This window comes from Saimiri boliviensis, chromosome 15, assembly GCF_048565385.1.
Source record: "Saimiri boliviensis isolate mSaiBol1 chromosome 15, mSaiBol1.pri, whole genome shotgun sequence".
Lineage (NCBI taxonomy): Eukaryota > Metazoa > Chordata > Mammalia > Primates > Cebidae > Saimiri > Saimiri boliviensis.
The window spans coordinates 41,004,171-41,029,141 of record NC_133463.1 but is presented as its reverse complement, the minus strand read 5'-3'; the positions used below and the strand labels follow the sequence as shown (position 1 = coordinate 41,029,141).

At 36.4% G+C, this 24,971-nt stretch overlaps 1 protein-coding gene and 1 pseudogene across 19 annotated transcripts in view; one reads left to right on the top strand and one right to left on the bottom strand.

Annotated features, from left to right (window-relative positions):
- The window catches only part of RALYL (RALY RNA binding protein like), a 768,288-nt gene that overhangs the window by 670,787 nt on the left and 72,530 nt on the right, over positions 1–24,971 (top strand). For all 19 annotated transcript variants that reach the window (XM_074386931.1, XM_074386928.1, XM_074386927.1 and 16 more), the window contains one exon: positions 22,142–22,189. In XM_074386931.1, coding sequence (XP_074243032.1) covers positions 22,142–22,189 — 48 coding nt within the window. The remainder of the gene's footprint in view (positions 1–22,141; positions 22,190–24,971) is intronic.
- LOC101049735 (glucosamine 6-phosphate N-acetyltransferase-like) lies at positions 261–1,811 on the bottom strand (annotated as a pseudogene).

The following is a 24,971-nucleotide window of genomic DNA, read 5'->3' as shown; positions in this document are numbered from 1 at the left end:
TGGAGAAACCCCATCTCTACTAAAAATACAAAATTAGCCAGACATGGTGGCCCATGCCTGTAATCCCAGCAACTCGGGAGGCTGAGGCAGAAGAATTGCTGGAACCCATCAGGTGGAGGTTGCAGTGAGCTGAGATCACAACATTGCACTCCAGCCTGGGCAACAAGAGCAAAACTCTATCTCAAAAAAAAGAAAAAAAGAAAAGAAAACTATATAAACTTTTAGGAAAACATTTAAATTGTTTTACTTTGAATCTCATCACATTTTATACGTTCATTTTCATTTCTTCTGCTTCTTTAAAAGGCTTGGCCAGGTTATTTGTCTGTAGTGGGATCAACAAATGTTGAACTGCACTACATTTGTATAATAATGAATTCATCCAGCATAATATGTGGGAAATAATACCTCTCTGTGTATTTAGATATGTTTCTTTGAAACCAAAACTATTAATTTTATGCATGTGATAAGAAACAGTCTACTCAATGTATACCTGTTTAAAAATGAGCAGTACAGATAGCACACATAGAACTTTTACTGTCCATACTCTTGACTACCAGGAAATGGAGCTAAACTCTAGAAAAATGCAATGCAAGAAAATATTCAAGTTCTCCCTTTGGGTAAAAATCATCCCCTTTATAATATTCATTTGTAGTCTAAATTCATAGCATATCCCATCAGCCCAAAGCAATCCTCTAAAATGTCATTATACTTGCAGTATCACAATTTTTTTTTCAGGCCAGTATTTATGGAGATCACTGGGCTATAGCAACAAAATATTTTAACTCCAGGGAGAGTACAGCTTTGTAGCATTAGTTCATTTGAAAATTCTCTTTCTAAAAAGATTTTTACTTTAGAAACCTCTGACATAAGTAGTTTTCTTCAGATCCAATGTATCCAAATGTTTTTTAAAAACCAACATTTTGTGGTAGATATTCAGGGGTAATCTTGTAAGAATTCGGTTTCTTGCTTAGCAAAGTACAAGTTGATAACAATTTGTCAAGCTGCCTTCCTCTGCATTCATTACTAACAACATCTACTCTTTCTGTCTTAGCACAGAAATGGATGAACTTATATTCTATTATCAGAGTTGCCATGGCAACACTGTCCCAGAGTCACATCTTCCATAACTATAACATAATGATCCCCATATTTTTTGTATGCTCAAAAGGCTATACATTATCAGGGTTGACAACTCCAGTCTCAGTTAGCTAACCCAGTACCTTATTTTAAAAAACAAAACAAAACAAAAAAAACCCTAGGTTAGTTGTATTACTTCGTTTTCATACTGATATGAAGAAACACTCGAGACTGGGTAATTTATAAAGAAAAAGAGGCTTAATGGACTCACAGTTCCACATGGCTGGGGAGGCTTTACAATCATGGCAGAAGGTGAAGAAGGAGCAAGGCACATCTTACATGGCGGCAGGTGAGAGAGAGCATTTGCAGGGGAATTGCCCTTTATAAAGCCATCAGGTTTGTGAGACGTATTCACTATCATGAAAACAGCACAAGAAAAATCCACCCACATGATTCATTTACCTCCCACTGGGTCCCTACCATGACACATGAGGATTTGGGGAGCTACAACTCAAAATGAGATTTAGATGGAGAAACAGCCAAACCATATCATCAGTAGTACAAAGAGGCCTTAAACCAAACCTTCTGAGTGATGTGTTGGAGAAATAACTGGAGTATATGTAGCTGTATTCTGATTCTAGTCCACTTCTTTAAGTAGACTTGAATCAAACACAGGAATTTCATCAGATTTCATCTTCCCAGTTAGGTCTGTTTGATAAAACTATGACAGGCCTGGCATGGACCCCAGGATACCAGATCCCACTTTCACTTCCTAATCCCCAGCCCCTTCTCACTGCCTTTAAAATTTTGAGGGAAAATTATTTCCAGTCTGAAGACCCAATCAGTCAAACGAAACACACTGTCAATCAAGAACAAAGATGTTTAAAAAATACAGGTGACTCTTGTTATTTGTGGAAGTAAAGTCACAGCAAACACTGAATTAGTAAATACTGAACTATTGCTCCTAGGGGAAATATAGGGCTAGATTCCTGTAAGCCTCTGGTCACAACATTTTTGTTAGCCAATCAACACATAAACTTGCTGTTTGTCTGTTTCTGTTTAAAGACTCTATGTCTTTATTGTATCATATCAGTATGTTATATTAATTCATTAACATCAAACTCAAAGCTAGCAGCACAACTCATGCCTGAAGGAAGCTCATCTAAGGAAGCTCACGTATTTTCTCCGTAAGACACATCACAGCCGCCTTGTGCTTAGGAACACTAGACAGTATTTCAGCACTCTACTGGGGGGCCATCTTAAGCTGCAAAATCACCAAGAAAAAGCACAAAAATGTGAAAAATATGGTACTGAATAGATCATAACATGGATGCTTATTTACATTATAAACTGAAACAAAGAGGCAGTGTCACCTTGTTGGACCGCAGCTGGGAACATGTAACTCAAAATGTTTATCCTCTATGCATGTGTCTGAATGATCATAAAACACAGCAAGTATTGATTAGGAGGTCAGAAACAAATTCTGCATAGTTGCAAATATAGAATCCTTGAATAATGAGAATGAACTGTATTTTCAGAAATATAATTATTCACAAACTATTTCTAAGAAATCTACTAAAGTTTGCTTTAACAAAATTATTGAATCAACCAAAATAAAAAAAAGGAGGGGGTGGGGGGTGGGAGGTCTAACACAAAAGAGAAGGAAGTCCTGAAGGTGACTGGTGAAGAGAAGTACCAGGATGACAGCTTTGTAGCAGACCTAGAGAGACCTAGTCTGGGTTGCAGCAGGACAATGAAATGCTGCAGAAAGAATGAAAAAAGCAGACCACTGTAAGTGCCAAGTAAACAATGGTTGTACAAGGAGGAAATGTAATCATTGCACAGTACGTTGCTCAACTCTAAATAACATGTATATGGTTATACTAATATAAATATTAAATATGGACTTAATCAAAACAAAAAAGAATTAAAGAGGATAAAATGGAAGTCTGCAAAAAAATTTCTTTGGTACAAGTAAACATACAAACATTTTGAGGGCTCAGAGAGGACTCATTTTTGAGAATAAGATTTTATTCTAGAAAGTAAAGAATATTAGATAAAATGTTTTCTTAATACTTAGAAGGAAAGTACCTCTAAGAAACATTGATAGGTCATAATAAGAAGAGATTAACTTGGAAAATATCAGTTAACTCTTTAAGACATCAGATTCAATACAATGCCCCATTTCAAGCAGTAAATTGAAGATTTGATAGTACAGAGGAAAAGAAAATCAATAAATGATATTAGGGAAAACAAATATTCCATGAGCAAAACGGAGGAAAAGTGGCAAAAACGAGAACACAAGAAAAAATGGGATGAAACACCATTGAGTTTAATCTGTAAATAATAGCCATTGTCAAAGATGACAATTATATAGAACATAAGTCAATAATAAAATAAAAATATAATTCATTGATTTTTTTTAAATGAGATATTCAGAATTTAAAATGTAAAAAAAAAATCTATAGGCATCTATGCATTAAAAAAAGAGGCCAACTTTAAGACAAAAGATAAAATTGAACTGTTTTCTCTGTGATGTGTGTTACTGTGAAGATAATCGTGGAGAATTTTTGACGGAAAAGATTGTAACACAAGAACTCCATGTTCAGCTATGTCATTTTTTATTTGTGAAGATGCCAGAAAGACATCAACAGAAAATTAGTGTGTATCAGGTACCAATCTCAGACAAAATTCTAGAAAGGTAGCCACTCACCTGGTTTTGCCTAACCTGAACACCAGCATCTTAAAGATCAAGGTATTTTACAAACATATGTTTAACAAGTATAGTCATGTTCTTTAACTGGACACTTTATAGAAGAGACAAAGTGATTCATTGAAAATGAATGTAGAAAAATGATCAGGGAGGGGAAACTTGACATTTTAAAAATTCATCTCATAAAATAGACATGAAATTTTTTAATTATGAATATAGTAACACAAAGGAGACTATCTCTTCTACAAATGCATGATTTAGGGATAAAACTGACATATTAATCAGTGGGAAAAAACAGAAACCACAACTATAAGCCATGTTCACACAAAAAGGCCATAATTGACAAAGAGTGCAAATCAAGTCAATGGGAATTGAAGAATTATTCATTGTGCTACTTTTGCTTCTATAATATTCATATGAAATATTTATTTTAGATACTATGTCCAGTGCAGTATGAACTTGTAATAAAAAGGCAATAGATGATATATATGAATAGCTAGGTATTTTGGGAAAATGGGCAATTCAGAAAATCAGTGTATGTGCCTAGAGGAATGACAATGTTTAGTATATAAAGATTGGCTGAAATCTTCAAAATTTTTAATAATGTGATTTAAAAAAGCCGTCCTCTCATTTTAATTTGAATAGTGTTATTGCTTTATGCTGAACTAATATTCCCCATTTGTTTTTGCTACAGTATATTGTGTTTAAGTAGTTTTCTTATTATTATTTTACTTTGAATATAAGAAATGCCTCTTAGATTTTATCCAATGCCTCTTCAGCATTTACAGATAAAAATCTGTAATCTCTTTTGTTTTGGTTCCAGATTATGTTGATAGATTCCAGACCTGAAGTTGACACTAATGACCACTTTCTGGTTTACTTTGGCTTATAGGTTGCTCTTTATCTAGTGAGATTAGGTCTGTGTTCTTTTCTATCTTTCTTCTTTAAGAATGAAGGCACCTAAAGCTGTAAATTTTTCTAAGTATTCACTGTGTCTCATCGGTTTTGGAAAAAGCATTATTTTTATTTCTTTCTAGATAATATGTAGTGCTGTATGTCTTGGTATCAATTTGGTTGGGGAGTGTCAAAGGAACTGAATTAGTACTAAGTGTAAGTGAGCCAGATTTAGGGTACCAGCTTTTGAAAATCTGTAGGTGGATAGCTAAATGTTACATTTGTAACAATGTAACTTAATTTTAATAAAATCATGAAATTTTACCTTGAAAGATATCCCAGAACTATATAATGCTATAATGCACTAATCCTCATCTCTAAAAAGAATACCCAACAAATAGTTTTCAGGCTCTTGTGGCATATATATGTGTGTTTTATTACATCATGCAATGTTTTGTCATGGTATTTTCCATTTTATGGTTCTATTCTTTGTTTAAACTACTAGAAGCCCAAGGTATTTAGTATTCATGATCCTATTTGTTAAATTTAGTAGTAACATTTTTTTTATTTTTATAATTACTACCCTTTAATACTCGTTCTGCCTTCTGGAACCACAATGAAGAAATTCAATTCCTCTTCCACTCAACAGTCTTTCAAATATTTAAACAGTTAGGCACCTTTCTTCCCAAAGGCTATCTTCTTTAGCCCAAACATCCTTATTTAATTCAACCATTTTTTATGTAGGGTCATCGTCTTGAGACTTTTTGCCATCCTAAATCCCTGGGTCTCTATGTATCCTAGTTGGTCAGAATTCTTCTAAAAGTGCACGGACACATACTAAACTAAATATTTCCAGTGATATCTCAAAGTGAAAGTCAAATGGAATTATTACCTTTTAAAAAAAATGGACACTAGGCATCATTTAATGCCAATTAAGATTTCATTATCTGGCCAGGTGCAGTGGCTCACGCCTATAATCCCAGCACTTTGGGAGGCTGAGGTAGGCGAATCATTCGAGGTCAGGAGTTTAAGATCAGCCTGGCCAACATGGTGAAACTCTATCTCTACTAAAAATACAAAAATTAGCCAGTCATAGTGGTACACGCCTGTAGTCCCAGCTATTTGGGAGGCTGAGGCAGAGATTCGCTTGAACCCAGGAGTGAAGGTTGCAGTGAGCTGAGATCATGCCACTGCACTCCAGCCTGGGTGACAGAGCAAAACTCTGACTCAAAAAAAAGAAGTAAAAAGATTTCATTATCTTTGTGGCTTAATATTGAGGTTGCAATTGACAAAAACACTCAAGTATTTCTTACGGCAATACCTGGCCAGCCATAGACAAGGTAGTTTATGCTATGGACTTGGATTATATTGATGGCTTGGTTCTCTCATACATAAAGTCAAGATAATACTAACTCATAGGATTTTTAAGACAATGAAATAATTTTATATATGTAAAACATTTAGAACAATGGCTGATAAATGCCAAGCCTTTAGTAAATGTTAACTGTTAACATTATTATTATTACCATCTATTTTGACATCATTCTCCAATATTTTTAAAAGCTAGTCAGCCTCTACCATAAAGAGCTTGTATAGTTGATATATTTACCCTTGAAGGAAAACTTTGAAAAAAATTAATATGTTAAATCATAATAAAAGTATCAACTGCATGAACTATGAAAAACATTTGCTTGTAAATGGACAAGCGTACTCTTTGACTACATGTCACATATGGTTATTCTCAGCAAACACAGAATACAAAAACACAAAATACAACACAGCCTAAATTGGGTTGTGTCAGTCAGGATCCACAAAAGAATATTGGAATAGAAAGTGGAACAGCAACTACCCTCTGTGGCTGAGGGAGAATACTCAACTTGAAGAGCCTCTCTCCCCAGGGCTGAGATTCAAATCTCACTGGAGAAGACGTATTTGCAGCTGACTCTATGTCAGAGAAGTCTATGGAGATGTTGGTGGACTGGAGGTGATGAGTAGGAAACCTCTGCTGAGGTGACCACGATTATCACTGGGCCTCTGACAAGCTGCTTGTAGTCATGCCAGAAAATAAGAAAGGCACATGGGAACCTGGAAAAAGAAGCTTCTTTTTCTTCTATGCCTTGCAGTTTTCCTCCAGCATCCCATACTGCCAAACTTTAACACTGTGTCAGCGGGCAAAGGAGGAATGTTTATTGATGCCAGCTTCATTATTACAAACAAGGGCAAAAAAAGGGTAGATTTAGAGCTGACCAGTACTACATTGATACATGGAAGAAAGACCTAACCCAATGTAGCAATTGTAATGGTCTAAACATTCTAATATTAATATTCAGGTATTTGAAAATTCTAATGAAAACACTTTGCTTTTCTACAGAAAGTAAATACTCTAGCAGAAAATTCCACACGTGTAACATTCTATTTAAAAAAAACATATTTGGGTGACTAAAACACCTTGCCTTATCAGAGCTTATGATCTAGTGAGAGAGACACATGAACAGTCAAATAAGATATAATATGTGTAGATGGAAGTGTGCTTAAGAAGCTGTAAGAATGACAATCTTGCATGTTCTTCACATGTACCCCAAAACCTAAAATGCAATAAAAAAAAAAAAGAATGAGACCGGCACATTGATGACTGCATTGAACAGCTAAAAGAAAGAGATGGATCATACTCTACAGGATTTTGACACGAGCCCTCCTGGAATATTTTATCCCAGAAACTTCAGTGTCAAGAAATTCAGATAAATTAGATTAAGTTAAGAAGAGAGAGATGGGAATGATGAATGGGACAGAAAGACTGGCTTGTGAGGGGAAAGGCTAACAGAAATAAATCCATATAGATTAGCTAAGTGACAAGGAAAGCAGAGAGCTGACAACACGAGTCTGACGTAAATACAAAAAAAAGTTAAAATCAAAGAATAGCACAGAAAGTGGAATTTAGTCTCATTAAACAAACTTTATAAGGGGGGGAAGATCTGGATCTTGAGTTAGGCCTTTGAGAATGGATATATTTCCTGCAGAAAGAATATACAATGTATGGCGATGAATGGAGAGTATAACAGGAAACTTTCTGTTGAGCCATCTATTGAGCTAGTGCAAAAGATTGTGTCAAGATACAAAAATGTCTTTGCCTGAGAGCAAGAAGATTTTTTTTATTAGAGTAGTGCCAGACAGAGCATAGGTGCTGAGAAATGCTGATGGATTAAAAGAGTAATTGAATGAATAGTGAAAGAATGTCAGAGAAAGGAGCTACATTTTGGAGAGTCTGAGATGTTGAAGAGGTCTGTATGTAACCTTGTAAGCCATGGGGACTAACTGAAGGGTTTTATGCTGTTGCTGTTATTTATATTTAAGTATGCTTCCTAACAGACACAGTAGAGAGAAAAGTAGCAGTGTATCCCATTCAAAGTGATAATTCCAAAATCAGAAACCCTGTGTTAAGAGCCAAAAGAAAGAAAAAGAATTGGCTTTTTTCTTCCTCTTTTTCTCTCCAAAATTTACTCTTCATAGATTCTGTCACTGGTCTATCAATTAAAGTAATCATCCTTTAAATGCATGAGACAGTAAACTTGATTCACAGCAAGTGAAGAATGAGAATTCTTTCTTAGATTAGGTGGATTATTTTAATCTTTAGAACTTTAGAACTTCTTAGCCATTTTCTCTTCCTCGAGTGACAGGTCCTGATTCATCCTTAGCCAGGAACTCTATGAATATATCCTAATTCTTGAGGTCCCATTAGGTTTTTTACCTTACCTTCTCCCCCATTACAAAGGTTCTTGAAAAGAAATGACTATTTCATCAACGAAACTTAGACTAAGTAGCTTATTTCACTGTTTTGAATTTTGCATATATGTCTGCATGTATATTGGTGACATACACCAAAGTAAATGTGCAAATTTATATGTATTCCCTAAAGTGAAATAAACAGATTTTTTCCACAATATTATCTTGGCAAAGTTTGTAAATTTGTTGAACTTTAGATACTCTGACAGTTAGAAACCTACGTCAACACTTTATGACAAATTAGAAGCAAGATCCTGTAGAAACATTTGAGGATACTTCTGATTTTACCTTATCCATGGGGAAGTATGCTCTGGAAATTCAGCCAATTTGCTGAATTACATTCTACATTATTTTTACATTATATCTTCTGCACTTATAACTTCTAGAACTAACCATTGATATTCTGAATAATAGCTGTGCCAAAGAGAGAATAATCTTCATAAAACATATTATCCATACTTGCTCTACATTTTTCTACCACCAGGTTTCTTGTTCATCTATAAAGACCTACCTTTAGAACATTCACTTGTCAAATCCCTACTCTTTGGAAGGCCCAGTTCAAATTCCAACTCTTTCATGAAGCCATGTTTCATCCATGTGTCTCATTCACCATATCCTATTTCTCCTGCTTATAAACTTCAGAGAAGTTACCAAAATTCTATCTCAACTTATGTTCATATGTGTATTTGTCTGATCTCTTATACTTAGATTGAAATTCCTTGAGGTTAGAAGTCATATTCTACTGATATTGTTATTGTCAACTCCTAGTATTGCTCCTGACTTACAGTAAGAACTCAATAATTGATTATTCAATTTAATTTAGGAAGCCAGTTATAGCCATTGAGAAGGCTCTCGTAGTAGTTATTATTGGCAAGATGTTTGCTAAGAACACATTAAAATGTTTCCTACTTGTGCTAGGGAATTTATTAATATTCTTAAGATTATAGTTTAATGAAGTTCTGTGAGAGAAAATAAAAAAGAAATACTTTGTTATTAGTCTACTCATATGAAACTGGCTTTATGAATTCAAGGGGATTAGATAAAATTGATTGCATTTATTATAAAATCCAATGAGTGGTGATTCTTCTATAAATGAAAAAGTTTAAATGAAATTTCAGGAAAGTTACTTGGTCCTTATTTAATCTTCAGTAATAAAAGAAACATTGTGGATGTATAGCTGTGAGCAATTACTTTGCAATTCTGATACCCTGTTACATTTTGAGAGAATGTGAATGTGAATGATTAAGGACACACTGAGAAGTAGAATAAAATTAATAAAAGTGTACCAGATTTTAAATAGACAAAATATTTGTTTGCACTAAACATTCAAAACAATCATTTCATTTTTCTAGAAGGTCAAATACCTGCCACAAGCCACTGGTTATGCTTCCAAGCAACAAAAACCTTAGCATTTCCTTGGTTGAGTTTCATCCTAGACAGGGCCCTACACATCTAATTTACCATCATTTTTGTTTTTAGTTACGTACGAACCAAATTAGTCAAACTAAACTATAGAAATGAGAGTTGCAAAACTTCTCTTAAAAGCCAGAAGAGATCATCCCACAGGATCACAGCACCACTGTCAGTTTATGAGGGAGAAAAGCGGGCGTGGGATAGGGATTTTTCTTAACTGAAAGACAAACTCGTCTTGGCAATACAGTTCTAGGATACATAAAATACCTCAAAAAAGCTGAATTTGACTGTTCACAATGCCATCTTTTGGTATATGATTTCAAATAGAGGTTCACTTAGAAAGAAAGGGGATTTTTATTAAATAGATAGAATCTGGAAAGAGAGAAAAGGAGCCCCTCCTCCAAAAAAGACTGAGGAACGTGGCAGGAACACTGGGGAAACAGTAGCTGAAAAGAATCCGACTTGCCCTTGTGTGATCTTTGAACCTCTTTCTCTTTCCTGAAAATCTATCTTGATTTTATAGCTTATGACCTGAGCCAACTACTGCCATGACGTTTCTACTTAAAGCCCAAACCATTAAGACAAAAGCAGTCTTGACGTGATTACCAAGACAGGTCTGTTTGTGCATTTCACTTTATTTTTAACTTTGACAGGTAAAATTGAGTTTATGATGGCAGACAGTGGAACTTGAGAATCAGTTCCGAATACTTAGCTATAACTGGTTCTTGTAAATACATCTTAGCAGTCAGGATTCAACAAAAAATAAGCAGGTTGGACAAGACAATTTAAGCAGCAACTGAGAAAAATAAAAATGAATTCTCTTTTCTTGTATACTTTTAAATTTCCAGAAGGCTTTTAAATTATTGAAGTATTTACTAAAGGCATAAAACATGTGAGTGGAAATCGTTACTGTCACCTATATTAATAACATCTGTATAATTGATCAGTTTCATATTTTCTTCTTTCCATTAAATGCTGTTGTCTGAGATTACAGCACAAAAAAGAATCTCTGACAAAAAATTGCAAAAAACAATTTAGTCACATATTTCCTTTGTGAGCTTATTTGGTTACATCTGAAAATACTGAGAACTTTTATTCTATGAAAATGATTGTTCCCTCAATAGCTATTGAATGCATCAAAACGTCTAGCACCATTTCTGCTACACAGTAAATGCTCAAATATATTTTATTGGAATTAGCAACCATTCCCTTTTCTTTGCATCCTCTCCATCTGTTTTTTGATTTCTTAACAAAAGCCATTCTGACTGGTGTTAAGATTGTGGTTTTTAATTTCATTTCTCTAATGATTAGAGATGATGACCATTTATTCATGTTTGTTGTCAGCTTGTATATCTTCTTTTAAGAAGTATCTATTCATGTCTCTTGGCTTCTTTTTAATGTTTTCTTGATAATTTAAGTTTCTTATAAATTCTAGATATTAGACCTTTGTCAGATGCAGAGTTTGTGAATATTTTCTCCCATACTGCAGGCTGTCTATTTACTTCCTTCATAGTTTTTCAGTGCAGAAGATCTTGAGTTTAATTAGGTCCCACTTGTCAATTTTGTATTTTTTTGGAATTGCTTTTGAAAACTTAGCCAATATCAAATAGGGTATTTCCTAGGTTTTCACCTAAGATTTTCATATTTTGCACTCTTACATTCAAATGTTCAATTAATCCTGAGTTAATTTTTTAGTATGGTGAAAGGTCAGGGTCTAGCTTCATTCTTCTGCATATCAGTTAGCTATCATAGTACCATTTATTGACTAGGGAGTCCTTTCCTTATTGCTTAGTTTTGTTGCCTTTTTTTCAAAGATTAGATGGCTGTAGGTGTATGGCTTTATTTCTGGGTTCTCTATTCTGTTCCATTGGCCTATTGTCTATTTTTGCTACCAGGACCATGGTTTTTGGTTACTGTTGCCTCATAGGATAGTTTGCAGTTGGGTAATGTGACGACGCCCTTTGCTTTATTCTTTATGCTTAGGATTACTTTGGCTATTCGAGCTCTTTTGTTGTTGTTGTTCCATATGAATTTTCAATAATTTCTTCTAGTTCTTTAAAAAATGATGTTGGTAGTTTGATAGGAATAGCATTGCATCTGTAAATTACATGGGGTAGTAAGGCCATTTAATGATACTGATTCTTCCAATCCATGAGCAAGGAGTGTTTTTCCATATTTTGTGTTATGATTTCTTTGAGCAGTGTTTTGTAGTTCTCCTTGTAGAGATATTTAATCTCCTTGGTTAAGTCTATTCCTAGGTATTTTATTTTTGTGTGTGACTATTATGACTGGGATTGCATTCTTGATTTGGCTTTCCGTTTAAATGTTATTGGTAACTGATTATTGTGTATTAATTTTCTTTGCCAAATTTTGGTGTTAGGATGATGCTGTTCATAGTGTTAGAGAAGTCTCTCCTTGATGTTTTTGGAATAATTTCAGTAGGATTGGTAACAATTCTTCTTTGTCTGGTAGAATTCAGCTGTGAATACATTTGATCATGAGCTTTTATTGGTTGATAGGTTTTTTATTATAGATCCCATTTCCAACTTGTTATTGGTCTGTTCAGGTTTTCAGTTTCTTCCTGTCTCAACTATGAGAGGTTGTGTGTTTCAAGGAATTTATCCATTTTCTCTAGATTTTCTATTTTGTGTGCATGGGGGTGTTCAAAATAGTTTGAGGATCTTTCATATTTCTTTGAGATCAGCCATAATGTTATTTGTTAATCTAGTTAGTCTATGGATCTTTTTTTATTTATTCAAAGAGACAACTTTTGGTTTTATTGCTCTTTGGTGTAGATTTTCGCATCTTGGTTTCATTAAGTTCTGCTCCACTTTTGGCTATGTCTTTTCTTCTGCCAACTTGGGTTGATTTGCTCTTGTTTTTCTAGTTCCTCCAGGTACTGTATTAGATTGTTATTTGGAGTTTTCTAATTTCTTCATGTAGTAGTTTAGTGGAAAGTCTTGGGAGATAGGTACCCATGGCCACATTTTGCTGCAGCTGCCCCACAAACAAAATCCCTTGGGCTCTGCAAAGACTGGAGCTCCACCCTTCTCTATTCTCTGAGCAGATTCCCCTGCCAATTCAAGTGTCTGTGGGGATCAGGGCATCCCTTGTAGCTAGGATCCCAGAGGTCTGTGGCAAAGGTGGATTGCCCCACAGTAACTTCACTTGCCCTTCCTTAATAGCTGTTCAGGGCTGGGAATTAGTTCTGGCACTTGGCATCCCCATGCAGGGACCCTAGCTTCCTCCATCTTCAGCATCAATGACTGCGTCACCTCACTGTAGACTCTCAGTTTTTTCTCTCAAAAGATCTGCTTTAAGTATGCAGGTTTAGTTCATATTTTGGTGGCTCTTGGTGAGAGAGGCACTTTCTGGCTGCATCTAGTTAGCCCTCTTGTTCTGAATCTCTTGAGGTGACATTTATACCTTAGGGTTTGATGGTAGCCAATAGGTTGGCTTTGGCATCCCTCAACTCAATGTCACAGTTGTGTCTTTGCTATTAGTATAAACTAAAGAAAAAACCATTATTATTTTGATAATCTATGACTGTCAGACAAAAGTGACTATTTTGTTCTTACTCTTCAGGCATTGGTCTCATTGTCCTCTTGGTTTGCACAGATGGATACAGCATTGCTCTACCATACAATGCTCAGTCTTCCATCCAGATGCTCACGTGGAGTAGGTTCTCACTTTATATTTGAACACCTGAACCCAAACACCAGGTGCTCCATTTGATAGAACTGGAGGCAGACTTTACCTTCATGGATTAGGTATGCTACATCAGGCTTTTTTCCTCCTCTATGTAATAGCATGAGGAGAGAAGATATAAATACATTTATCCTTAAAACCAAAATAACAAGCCCATCTTAATGTTACTTCACTTTTTTAACATAAGAATAGTTACAAAGTAAGGGTCTGTTACATTTATTTGGAAATAAAAAATTATTCCTCTGTCATATACTAGTTTCTCAAAAAGTAAAACAGAATTACCATATGACGCAGCAATTCCACTTCTAGGTATATACCCAGAAGAGATGAAATCAGAGACTCGGACACTTTCACACCAGCACTCATAGAATTTCCACACTATTCATAATAGATGTGGAAACAGCCAACTGTCTATCAACAGATGAATGGGTAAAGAAAAAGTGATATGTGTCTCAGTATACATATATATCAACAGGAGTGACATAGATGATAAATACATATATTTTAATATTCTATTGGGGTGATATATATTTTAAAATATTTTGGGTGTATACATGTATACATATACATACACACACACACACACACACACACACACACACATATATATATCTCACCTCAATGGAATATTGTTCATTCTTAAAAAGGAATGAAATTCAATACATACTACAACATGGATAAACTCTGAAAATATGCTAAGTAGGGGGATGATGGGAAGATGGCCGCCTAAGAACAGCTCAGGACTTCAGCTCCCAGTCAAAGTGCAGAGGGTGAGTGGACGCTGCATTTCCAGACGAATTTTTATTGCCCACAGACCAGGAGGTACCCAGGTAGAGGGGTCGCCAGTGCCGCAGTCCCAGCCAGTGCAGCTGTTTTGGCCCCCGAGGGGCTGATTCAGTTGCTGTGACCACACCCTGTTGCTGCGGTTCTCCATACAAAAGCCACTGGTCTGGGAGCCCTCTTAGCTGGCGATCATAGCCCTGAGATGGCAGAGTTGCCCATTCATCTGAAATAGCGAGACAGGCCAGGAGATTCCTAGGCAAAAAATCCACTAGGAGCCGGCGCCGCTGTTTGAGCCGACTCAGTGAGTCACAGCATGGGAGATCCCGGAGCCTTTTCAACAAGCGACTGGAACGCGGGGTCGTTCAATTTACAAAATAAAAGAAAAGACTCTGAGTCAGGGAGCCAGGTGATCAGGCTCAGTTGGTTCCAGCCCCACACGCCTAACAACAATGAAAACAAAAACAGTCATGGGAAACCCTCTGGTTAGAGCCCTTCAAACCAAGCACAGCTGAACCTGGGGAGGATCTTCCGCCATTACTGAGACTCTCCACCACTACGGAGGCAGGCCACTGTCGCCGAGGCAACCAGCCGTTGCCGAGGCAACCTGCCACAACAGAGAGAGTCCGCCATAACAGAGGCGGGGCCATCATTGCCTAGACAGTTCTAACTACGCCCATATAAACAGGACTGCAGGGAAGAGCACAGGGCAGCTGGGCGGAGCCCACAGCAGCTCAGCAAAGCCTCTGCAGGCAGGCAGTGGGTAGGCGTGCCGCTAGCTGGGCAGGTCAGACCTGAAAGAAAAATCAAAAAAGGCAGTAGTACAACGAAACTCATAAAGCCCCAACTCCCCGGGACAGAGCACCTGGGAACAAAAAGCTGTTTATGAGTTCAGCTGCAGCAGACCTAAACGTACATGCCCAGCAGCTCTGAACGAACAACGGAGCTCACAGCTCAGGACTTAAGTCCCAATAAAAGATAGACTGTCTCCTCAAGTAGCTCCCTGACCCCATAAATCCAAAGACTCGCCTCATAAAGGAGAGAACGGACTGACAGTAGGCGAGCATCCTTCTGGGACAAAGATAGTGGAAGAGGAAACCAGCAGCAACCCTTACTGTTCTGCAGCTGCTGCAGGTGATCCCCAGGCAAGCAGGGCCCGGGGAGGACCTCAGCAGTCCTACAGCAGAGGGGCCAGACTGTTAGAAGGAAAGCTTAGAAAAAAAAAAAAAAAAAAAGTAACTTCAGCATCCACGAACTAGAAACTCACTCAGAGACCCAATCTGAAAGACAGTAACTACAAAGACAGCAGGTGGATAAACCCACAAAAATGGGAAGAAACCAGCGCAAAAAGGATGAAAACTCCCAAAACCAGAACACCTCTCCTCCTAAAAGGGATCACAACTCCTCACCAGCAAGGGAACCAGACCGGATGGAGAAGGAGTGTGATGAAATGACAGAATCAGACTTCAGAAGGTGGATAGTAAGAAACTACAGTGAGCTAAAAGAACATGTTGTAACCCAACGCAAAGAAACTAGGAACATTGAAAAAAGATTGGACGAAATGCTAACGAGAATGGACAGCACAGAGAGGAACATAAGTGAATTGATGGAGCTGAAAAACACAACACGAGAACTTCGTGAAGCATGCACAAGCTTCAGCAGCCGAATTGAACAAGCAGAAGAAAGGATATCAGAGGTCAAAGATCAACTCAATGAAATAAAAAGAGAAGGCAAGAACAGAGAAAAAAAAGTGCAAAAAGGAATGAACAAAATCTTCAAGAAATGTGGGACTATGTGAAAAGACCTAATCTACGTTTGATAGGTGTACCTGAATGTGATGAAGAGAATGAATCCAAGCTGGAAAATACTCTCCAGGATATTATCCAGGAAAAATTCCCCAACCTAGCAAGGCAGACCAATATTCAAATACAGGAAATACAGAGAACACCACAAAGATATTCCTCAAGAAGAGCAACCCCAAGGCACAAAATCGTCAGATTCACCAGGGTTGGAATGAAAGAGAAAATGCTAAGGGAAACCAGAAAGAAAGGTCGAGTTACCCACAAAGGGAACCCCATTAGACTCACAGCAGATCTCTCAGCAGAAACCCTACAAGCCAGAAGAGATTGGGGGCCAATAGTCAACATCCTTAAAGAAAAGAACTTTCAACCCAGAATCTCCTATCCAGCCAAACTAAGCTTCATATGTGAAGAAAAAATAAAATCCTTTACGAACAAGCAAGCACTCAGAGATTTCATCACCACCAAACTTGCTCTACAAGAACTCCTGAAAGAGGCTCTACACATATAAAGGAAAAACCAGTACCAGCCACTCCAAAAACACACCAAATGGTAAAAGAGCATCAACACAATCAAGAATCTGCATGAACTAACCAACAAAACAGTCAGGTAGCATTAAAATGGCAGCATCAAATTCACACATAACAATACTATCCCTAAATGTCAATGGAATAAATGCCCCAATCAAAAGACACAGACTGGCAAATTGGATAAAAAGCCAAAACCCATCAGTGTGCTGTATCCAGGAAACCCATCTTACATGCAAGGATACACAAAGGCTCAAAATAAAGGGATGGAGGAAGACCTACCAAGCAAATGGAGAGCAGAAAAAAGCAGGAGTTGCAATTCTCATCTCTGATAAAATAGACTTTAAAGCAACAAAGATCAAAAGAGACAAAGAAGGACATTACATAAGGGTAAAAGGATCACTGCAACAAGAAGAGCTAACGATCCTAAATTTATACACACCCAATACAGGAGCACCCAGATACATAAGGCAAGTTATTAATGACTTACAAAGAGACTTAGACTCCCACACAATAATAGTGGGAGACTTTAACACCCCATTGTCAATATTAGACAGATCAACCAGACAGAAAATCAACAAGGATATCCAGGACCTGAACTCAGACCTGGAACAAGCAAATCTAATAGACATTTACAGAACTCTCCACCCCAAATCCACAGAATATACATTCTTCTCAGCACCACATCACACCTATTCTAAAATAGACCACATAATTGGCAATAAATCACTCCTCAGCAAATGCAAAAGAACGGAAATCACAACAAACAATCTCTGAGACCACAGTGCAATCGAGTTAGAACTCAGAATGCAGAAACTAACTCAGAACCACACAGCTTCATGGAAACTGAACAACTTGCTCTTGAATGTTGACTGGATAAACAATGAAATGAAGGCAGAAATAAAGATGTTCTTCGAAACCAATGAGAATGAAGACAAAACATACCAGAATCTCTGGGACACATTTAAAGCAGTCTCTAGAGGAAAATATATAGCAATGAGTGCCCACATGAGAAGAAAGGAGAGATCTAAAATAGACACCCTATCATCAAAATTGAAAGAGCTAGAGAAGCAAGATCAAAAAAACTCAAAACCTAGCAGAAGACAGGAAATAACTAAGATCAGAGCAGAACTGAAGGAAACAGAGAGACAAAAAACTCTTCAAAAAATCAATAAATCCAGGAGCTGGTTTTTCGAAAAGATCAACAGAATAGACAGATCACTAGCCAGATTAATTAAAAAAAAAAGAGAGAATAACCAAATTGATGCAATAAAAAACGATAAAGGGGATATCACCACAGATTCCACAGAAATCCAAACCATCATCAGAGATTAATACAAACAACTCTATGCACATAAACTAGGAAACCTGGAAGAAATGGAAAAATTCCTGGACACCTGCATCCTCCAAAGCCTAAACCTGGAAGAAGCTGAAAACCTGAATAGACCAATAACAAGGTCTGAAGTCGAGGCAGCAATAAAGAGCCTACCACCCAAAAAAAGCCCAGGTCCAGATGAGTTCAGAGCCGAATTCTACCAGACATACAAAGAGGAGCTGCTACCATTCCTTCTGAAACTATTCCAGACAATCCAAAAAGAGGGAATCCTTCCCAAAACATTTTACGAGACCAACATCATCCTGATACCAAAACCCGGCAGAGACTCAACAAGAAAAGAAATTTCAGGCCAGTATCCATGATGAACATAGATGCAAAAATCTTCAATAAAATACTGGCAAACCGATTGCAACAGCATATCAAAAAGCTTATCCACCATGATCAAGTAGGATTCATCACGGCGATGCAAGGCTGGTTCAACATACACAAGTCCATAAACGTAATTCACCACATAAACAGAACCAAAGACAAAAACCACATGATTATCTCAATTGATGCAGAGAAGGCCTTTGACAAAATTCCACAGCCCTTTATGCTAAAAACCCTCAATAAACTAGGTATTGACAGAACGTATCTCAAAACAATAAAAGCTATTTACGACAAACCAACAGCCAATATCATACTGAATGGGCAAAAACTGGAAGCATTCCCTTTGAAATCTGGCACTAGACAAGAATGCCCTCTCTCACCACTCCTATTCAATATAGTAATGGAAGTTCTAGCCAGAGCAATCAGGCAAGAAAAAGAAATAAAGGATATTCAAATTGGAAAGGAGGAAATCAAATTGTCTCTATTTGCAGATGACATGATTGTATATCTAGAAGACCCCATCGTCTCAGCCCAAAATCTCCTGAAACTGATAAACAACTTCAGCAAAGTCTCAGGATACAAAATCAACGTGCAAAAATCACAAGCATTCCTATACACCAGTAATAGACTTCAAGAGAGCCAAATCAAGAACGAACTGCCATTCACAATTGCTACAAAGAGAATAAAATACCTAGGAATACAACTAACAAGGAACGTAAAGGACCTCTGCAAGGAGAACTACAAGCCATTGCTCAACGAAATAAGAGAGGATACAAACAGATGGAGAAACATTCCATGTTCATGGTTAGGAAGAATCAACATCGTGAAAATGGCCATACTGCCCAAAGTAATTTACAGATTCAACGCTATTCCCATCAAGCTACCAATGACCTTCTTCACAGAACTGGAAAAAAACACCCTAAACTTCATTTGGAACCAAAAGAGAGCCCGCATAGCCAAGTCAATTCTAAGCAAAAAGAACAAAGCAGGAGGCATCACACTACCGGACTTCAAACTATACTACAAGGCTACAGTAATCAAGACAGCATGGTACTGGTCCTAAAACAGAGATATAGACCAATGGAACAGAACAGAGGCCTCAGAGGAAATATAACATACCCCAAACCATCTGATCTTCGACAAACCTGACAAAAACAAGCAATGGGGAAAGGATTCCCTGTTTAATAAATGGTGTTGGGAAAACTGGCTAGCCATGTGCAGAAAGCAGAAACAAGACCGCTTCCTGACACCTTACACCAATATTAACTCCAGATGGATTAAAGACTTAAACATCAGACCTAACACCATAAAAACCCTAGAAAAAAATCTAGGCAAAACCATTCAGGACATAGGTGTAGACAAGGACTTCATGACCAAAACGCCAAAAGCAATGGCAACAAAAGCCAAAATAGACAAATGGGACCTAATCAAACTCCACAGCTTCTGCATGGCAAAAGAAACAGTAGAGTGAATCGGCAACCAACAGAATGGGGAAAAATGTTTGCAGTCTACCCATCTGCCAAGGGGCTGATATCCAGAATTTACAAAGAACTAAAACAGATCTACAAGAAAAAAATAAACAAGCCCATTCAAAAATGGGCGAAGGATATGAACAGACACTTTACAAAAGAAGACATACAGGAGGCCAACAAACATATGAAAAAATGCTCATCATCACTGGTCATTAGAGAAATGCAAATCAAAACCACATTGAGATACCATCTCACACCAGTTAGAATGGCGATCATTAAAAAATCTGGAAACAACAGATGCTGGAGAGGATGTGGAGAAATAGGAACACTTTTACACTGTTGGTGGGAATGTAAATTAATTCAACCATTGTGGAAGACAGTGTGGCGATTCCTCAAAGACCTAAAAATAGAAATCCCATTTGACCCAGCAATCCCATTACTGGGTATATATCCAAAGGATTGTAAATCATTCTACTATAAGGACACATGCACACGAATGTTCATTGCAGCACTGTTTACAATAGCAAAGACCTGGAACCAACCCAAATGCCCAACGATGATAGACTGGATAGGGAAAATGTGGTAATATACACCATGGAATATTACGCAGCCATGAAAAACGATGAGTTCATGTCCTTTGTAGGGACATGGATGAACCTGGAAACCATCATTCTCAGCAAACTGACACAAGAGCAGAAAATCAAACACTGCATATTCTCACTCATAGGTGGGTGTTGAACAATGAGAACACATGGACACAGGGAGGGGAGCACTACACACTGGGGTCCATTGGGGGGAAATGGGGGAGGGACGGGGGGGTGGGGAGGTGGGAAGAGATAGCATGGGGAGAAATGACAGATACAGGTGAGGGGACGGAAGGCAGCAAACCACATTGCCATGTGTGTACCTATGAAACAATCTTGCATGTTTTTCACATGTACCCCAAAACCTAAAATGCAATTAAATAAAAAAAGAAAATATGCTAAGTAAAATAAACCAAACATAGAAGAATAATGTATGACTATGTGATTATTTTACTATATGTACACATAGTCATGCATTATGCATTATTTGTATTTGTATTAATGACAGAGGCTGGAGAGGCAGAAATGGGGAGTTATTGTTTAATGAGTACCAAGTTTCTGTTTAGGTTGATGATAAAGTCATTGAAATGAATAGTGGCAATGTTTGCACAATTTTGTGAATGTACTTAATGCCATTGAATCATATACTTTAAAATGATTAGAATAGTAAATTTGGAATTATATATGTTTTGCCACAATAACAAGTAAATTAATAAAGTAAACTTTTTTTTAAATTATTCCCTGTTGTACAGTTACTCCATTCATTCATCATCACATTGAGACTTCCAGATTGCAGAGTGTTGTGAGGTGTTGTGAAAATGGCTCCGAATGTGAAGTCAGAAAACTTTCCTGTAAATCTCAGCTCTTTCAGCTAGTAGGAATGCAAATTTGAGGAAGTCACTTAGGTCTATTGCACCTTAGTTTCTTCAATTTATGCTGTCCAACAGAGTTGTTTTGATGACTATAATTGTAACACATATAAAGTGCTTCATAAATTCAAACAACAAGGCAAGTGGATGGAGGTGACTTTTTAAAATGTATTCCTTTACAGAGCTTAGTTATAATACTCAACACTAAAATGCATTTATTAATTCATATTAAAATACACTAAAATATTAAGGTATTGTTGGTAAGACAACAGATTTTTTTAAAATTTTTTCTATTTAAAGTACTAAATCCATAGTTTTTAGAATTAAACAATGGTGAATTTCCAAAGAACCACATTTCTGTTCACCATTTCTTTAAGGAATGCATTACTAAACCTTTCCATTTATCTTATTTCAAAACCGTTTGTTCATTATGTAGCCTCACTGTACATACCTTAGGAAGAAGAGATAATTATATTATCTCAGAAAGAAGGGACAACTGTACTATATCTCATCTGAGATGAAAAAATATGGTCTTCATTCATACCTAATTTTAAGTTTTAAAGTATTTTACTACCTGTTCTCATCTTCATTCCAAACCACACAAACCATTATCAGTCTCTACACTGTCAAACATATAACAATAATTTGGCATGACATTATATCAAATTAGAAATTATATTGGAAGGTCCTTTGGATACATAATTAAATTACAAAATAAGTACTTTTAAAGTAACATAAATTTTATGCTATAACATAAGTTAATAATAAAATTAATGTCATTGAAACAAATGCCAATTAATTTTTTTGTTTCCCTCCTTAGTGGTTATGTCTTTGACTATGATTACTACAGAGATGATTTCTACAATCGGTATGTAAATTTTTCATCCTCATTTTCCTATAATTTAAATTATCTTTTAGTCATTTTGTGCATTTTCATCATGGGTGCTCTTGATTACAGTATTTAACATAATATTTTTCTAGCTAAAAATAAAATACTAAATTCCAGCAAAATATACAGATTTTTCTATTTTTATTATTACTTATTGCAGTACAGCAGATCTGGGAATTTTAGGACTTTCAAGGTGCTCAAACTTAAAATTTGGTGTCTAATATTTAGACAAATTCCTAAAGATTTATCTAGCTAATGTTATTTTCCGAGTTGTTGATTTAGAATCCTTCAAAATCAAGAGCTTGAAAACTCAGAAAAATGACTCCAACCTTCTAAGGTACATAATAAAACACTGAAAATGTTATATTGGTTAGAGTCTGTAAAACATACAGATCGTTCCTGCTTTGCACGAGTAGGAGGCCACAAAGGTGACCATGTGATCTGAAACCATGCAATGAGGAAAAAACAGGATTGTCGCATGACCTTAAACATTTTTGTCAAAATATTAACAACTTGCATTTTATTCTCTATAATAGGAAACTATAATAAAGTTAATTATGATTTAGTATGCCATAATTTAAAACAGTAAAAATATTAAGAATTAAGGCATTTTACTTCTTTGTAAAAAACACTTATCAAAAGGAGTTGAAACAGTGCATGCCTTCTTATTTCCTAACTCAGGACAGGATATGGAAGAGGCATCCATTTTATGCCTTGTTGGATATTCCTTTCTAAGGTTGAATTCACTGTGACAGTCTATCAATGTTGTGAGCTATCTCTGAGAGTTCTTTCAATATGTGGTTCTTTTGCCAAGGTCACTTCCTCTCCATAGCTTTATCTGTTTCATCACATCACATCCACTTTCCTCACTTATATCGATAAATTTGCCTTTACTACATTCCTCTGGCTCCATATCTAGATTCGCTTAAGTGGTGGAGTATCAACACTCCTGTAGTGAGCTATTTTTTTCTGTAATTTTATTTACATTTGAGTTTCCTGTCTAGTATTATCAGTCTTCAATCTTTGCTGCATTTTTCTTTGTTAATCAATTATTTCTTTTGATTATTCAATTTTGTAAAATGCCACGTTTTATCACTGAGAGACAAGGAAGAATTACAACTAATGATCTGAAACAAGTGAGTAAAGTGAATAACCAATGAACAGCAAAAAAATCACTGACAGACTTTGAAAGAAGTAATGTGATTAGTGATCACTGTGATTATGATGCACATTTATTATTTATGCATTTATTTGTGGAAAAGCTAGAAGCAAAGTTTGGACTTTATTAAATTACTTACCGTTTATATGTTGTAGTAACTAAAATTTGTGTTGCTGGAGAACTGGTGTAATTTAATATTAGTAACTGAAATGTATGCATATCAGAGACAGGGATCAACTATATATAGATAATCAGATCAAATAAATGAGGTAAATATACTTTAAGCCTTTATTTATAAGTGTTATGCAAACAAACAGAAAACCCTTAGATACTGTTTAAAAATGCAAACTTAGAAGAAAGTTTTCAATAGATGTTTTAAAGAGGAAGAAACTGTGATCCTTGACAGGGTCTTATTCTCTCTGCTCCAGCCTCTAGAGCCCTGTGTAAGTTTCACAAGAACACCGTGTTTCTTCCTGCCTCAGTTCCTTTCTCTGTGTTGTTCCATCTCCTCACACCTCCCTCTACCACCTGGTTCACTTGATTTCATCCTTCAGATGTCAACAGGAACTTCCCTCAAAGACTAAATTAGGTTCCTGTTCCCCTCTTCTCAGCACCCAGCACAGTTACTTCACAGTACCTCTCCTAATTTCTATTGCTGTATTTCTTTCTGCAGTGTTTGATTCATGTCTTCCTTCCTTCCCTCACCCAAACAATGTTCAGTTTTGCTTATCTTTGTATTCTTGGGGACTCTCAGTAAACTTCACACATAGTGGATACTCTGTGTTGTTAATTCATCTTCATAGATTTAGAGACATAGTCATTTTCCCAAGGCCACCCAGCTAATTAGTGACAGAAATACAATTATAATCTAGGCATCCAATTAGATTCAATAATCAACTGTGTGAATATGCACAATGGGGAGGACAATATCAGTCTATGGAGCTATGCTGATTCCTACCTGGGAATCAGACGCACAACTGTACCTTCATTGCTACTAAGCTTAAACTAATGAATTAAGCAACTTATTTTACTAGTTATCCTTTTTTGACAAAAAAATATTTTTTAAGAATGATTTTCTCAAAGCATTTTATAATTTCTATAAATTTTACTTTAAATATTAAGAAGCTTACAATAACTTATTCTAAAAGTGATGCAAACATCTAGCAGCATTAAAATAATCCCATTTGCTATCAAAAAGGATATCTAGACTGTTTTATGCTATTTGAAAATTTTAGTTTTTGACAAGCTTAGACATTTTCTATAGCTTTTGTTTCACTTGCTATGAGTAAAGTTTTCAATTAATATACATTGTCTTATACTCTGTCAATATAAAGCCATTTTAGCACCTTTTATTGTCTATCATGTGACTTCCTTACACACATTTAAAGAATTTTCACCTAACAGAGTTTTATTCTACATGGTAAGAGACCCATGTTCTGGTTGTTACTGGAAAGGGGTCCCAATTCAGACCCTAAGAGAGGGTTCTTGGGTCTTGCAAGAAAGAATTCAGGGAAAGTCCACAATGCAAAGCAAAAGAAAGCTTATTAAGAAAGTAAGGTGGTGAACGAATAGCTACTCCATAGACAGAGCAGGGTATTCCTG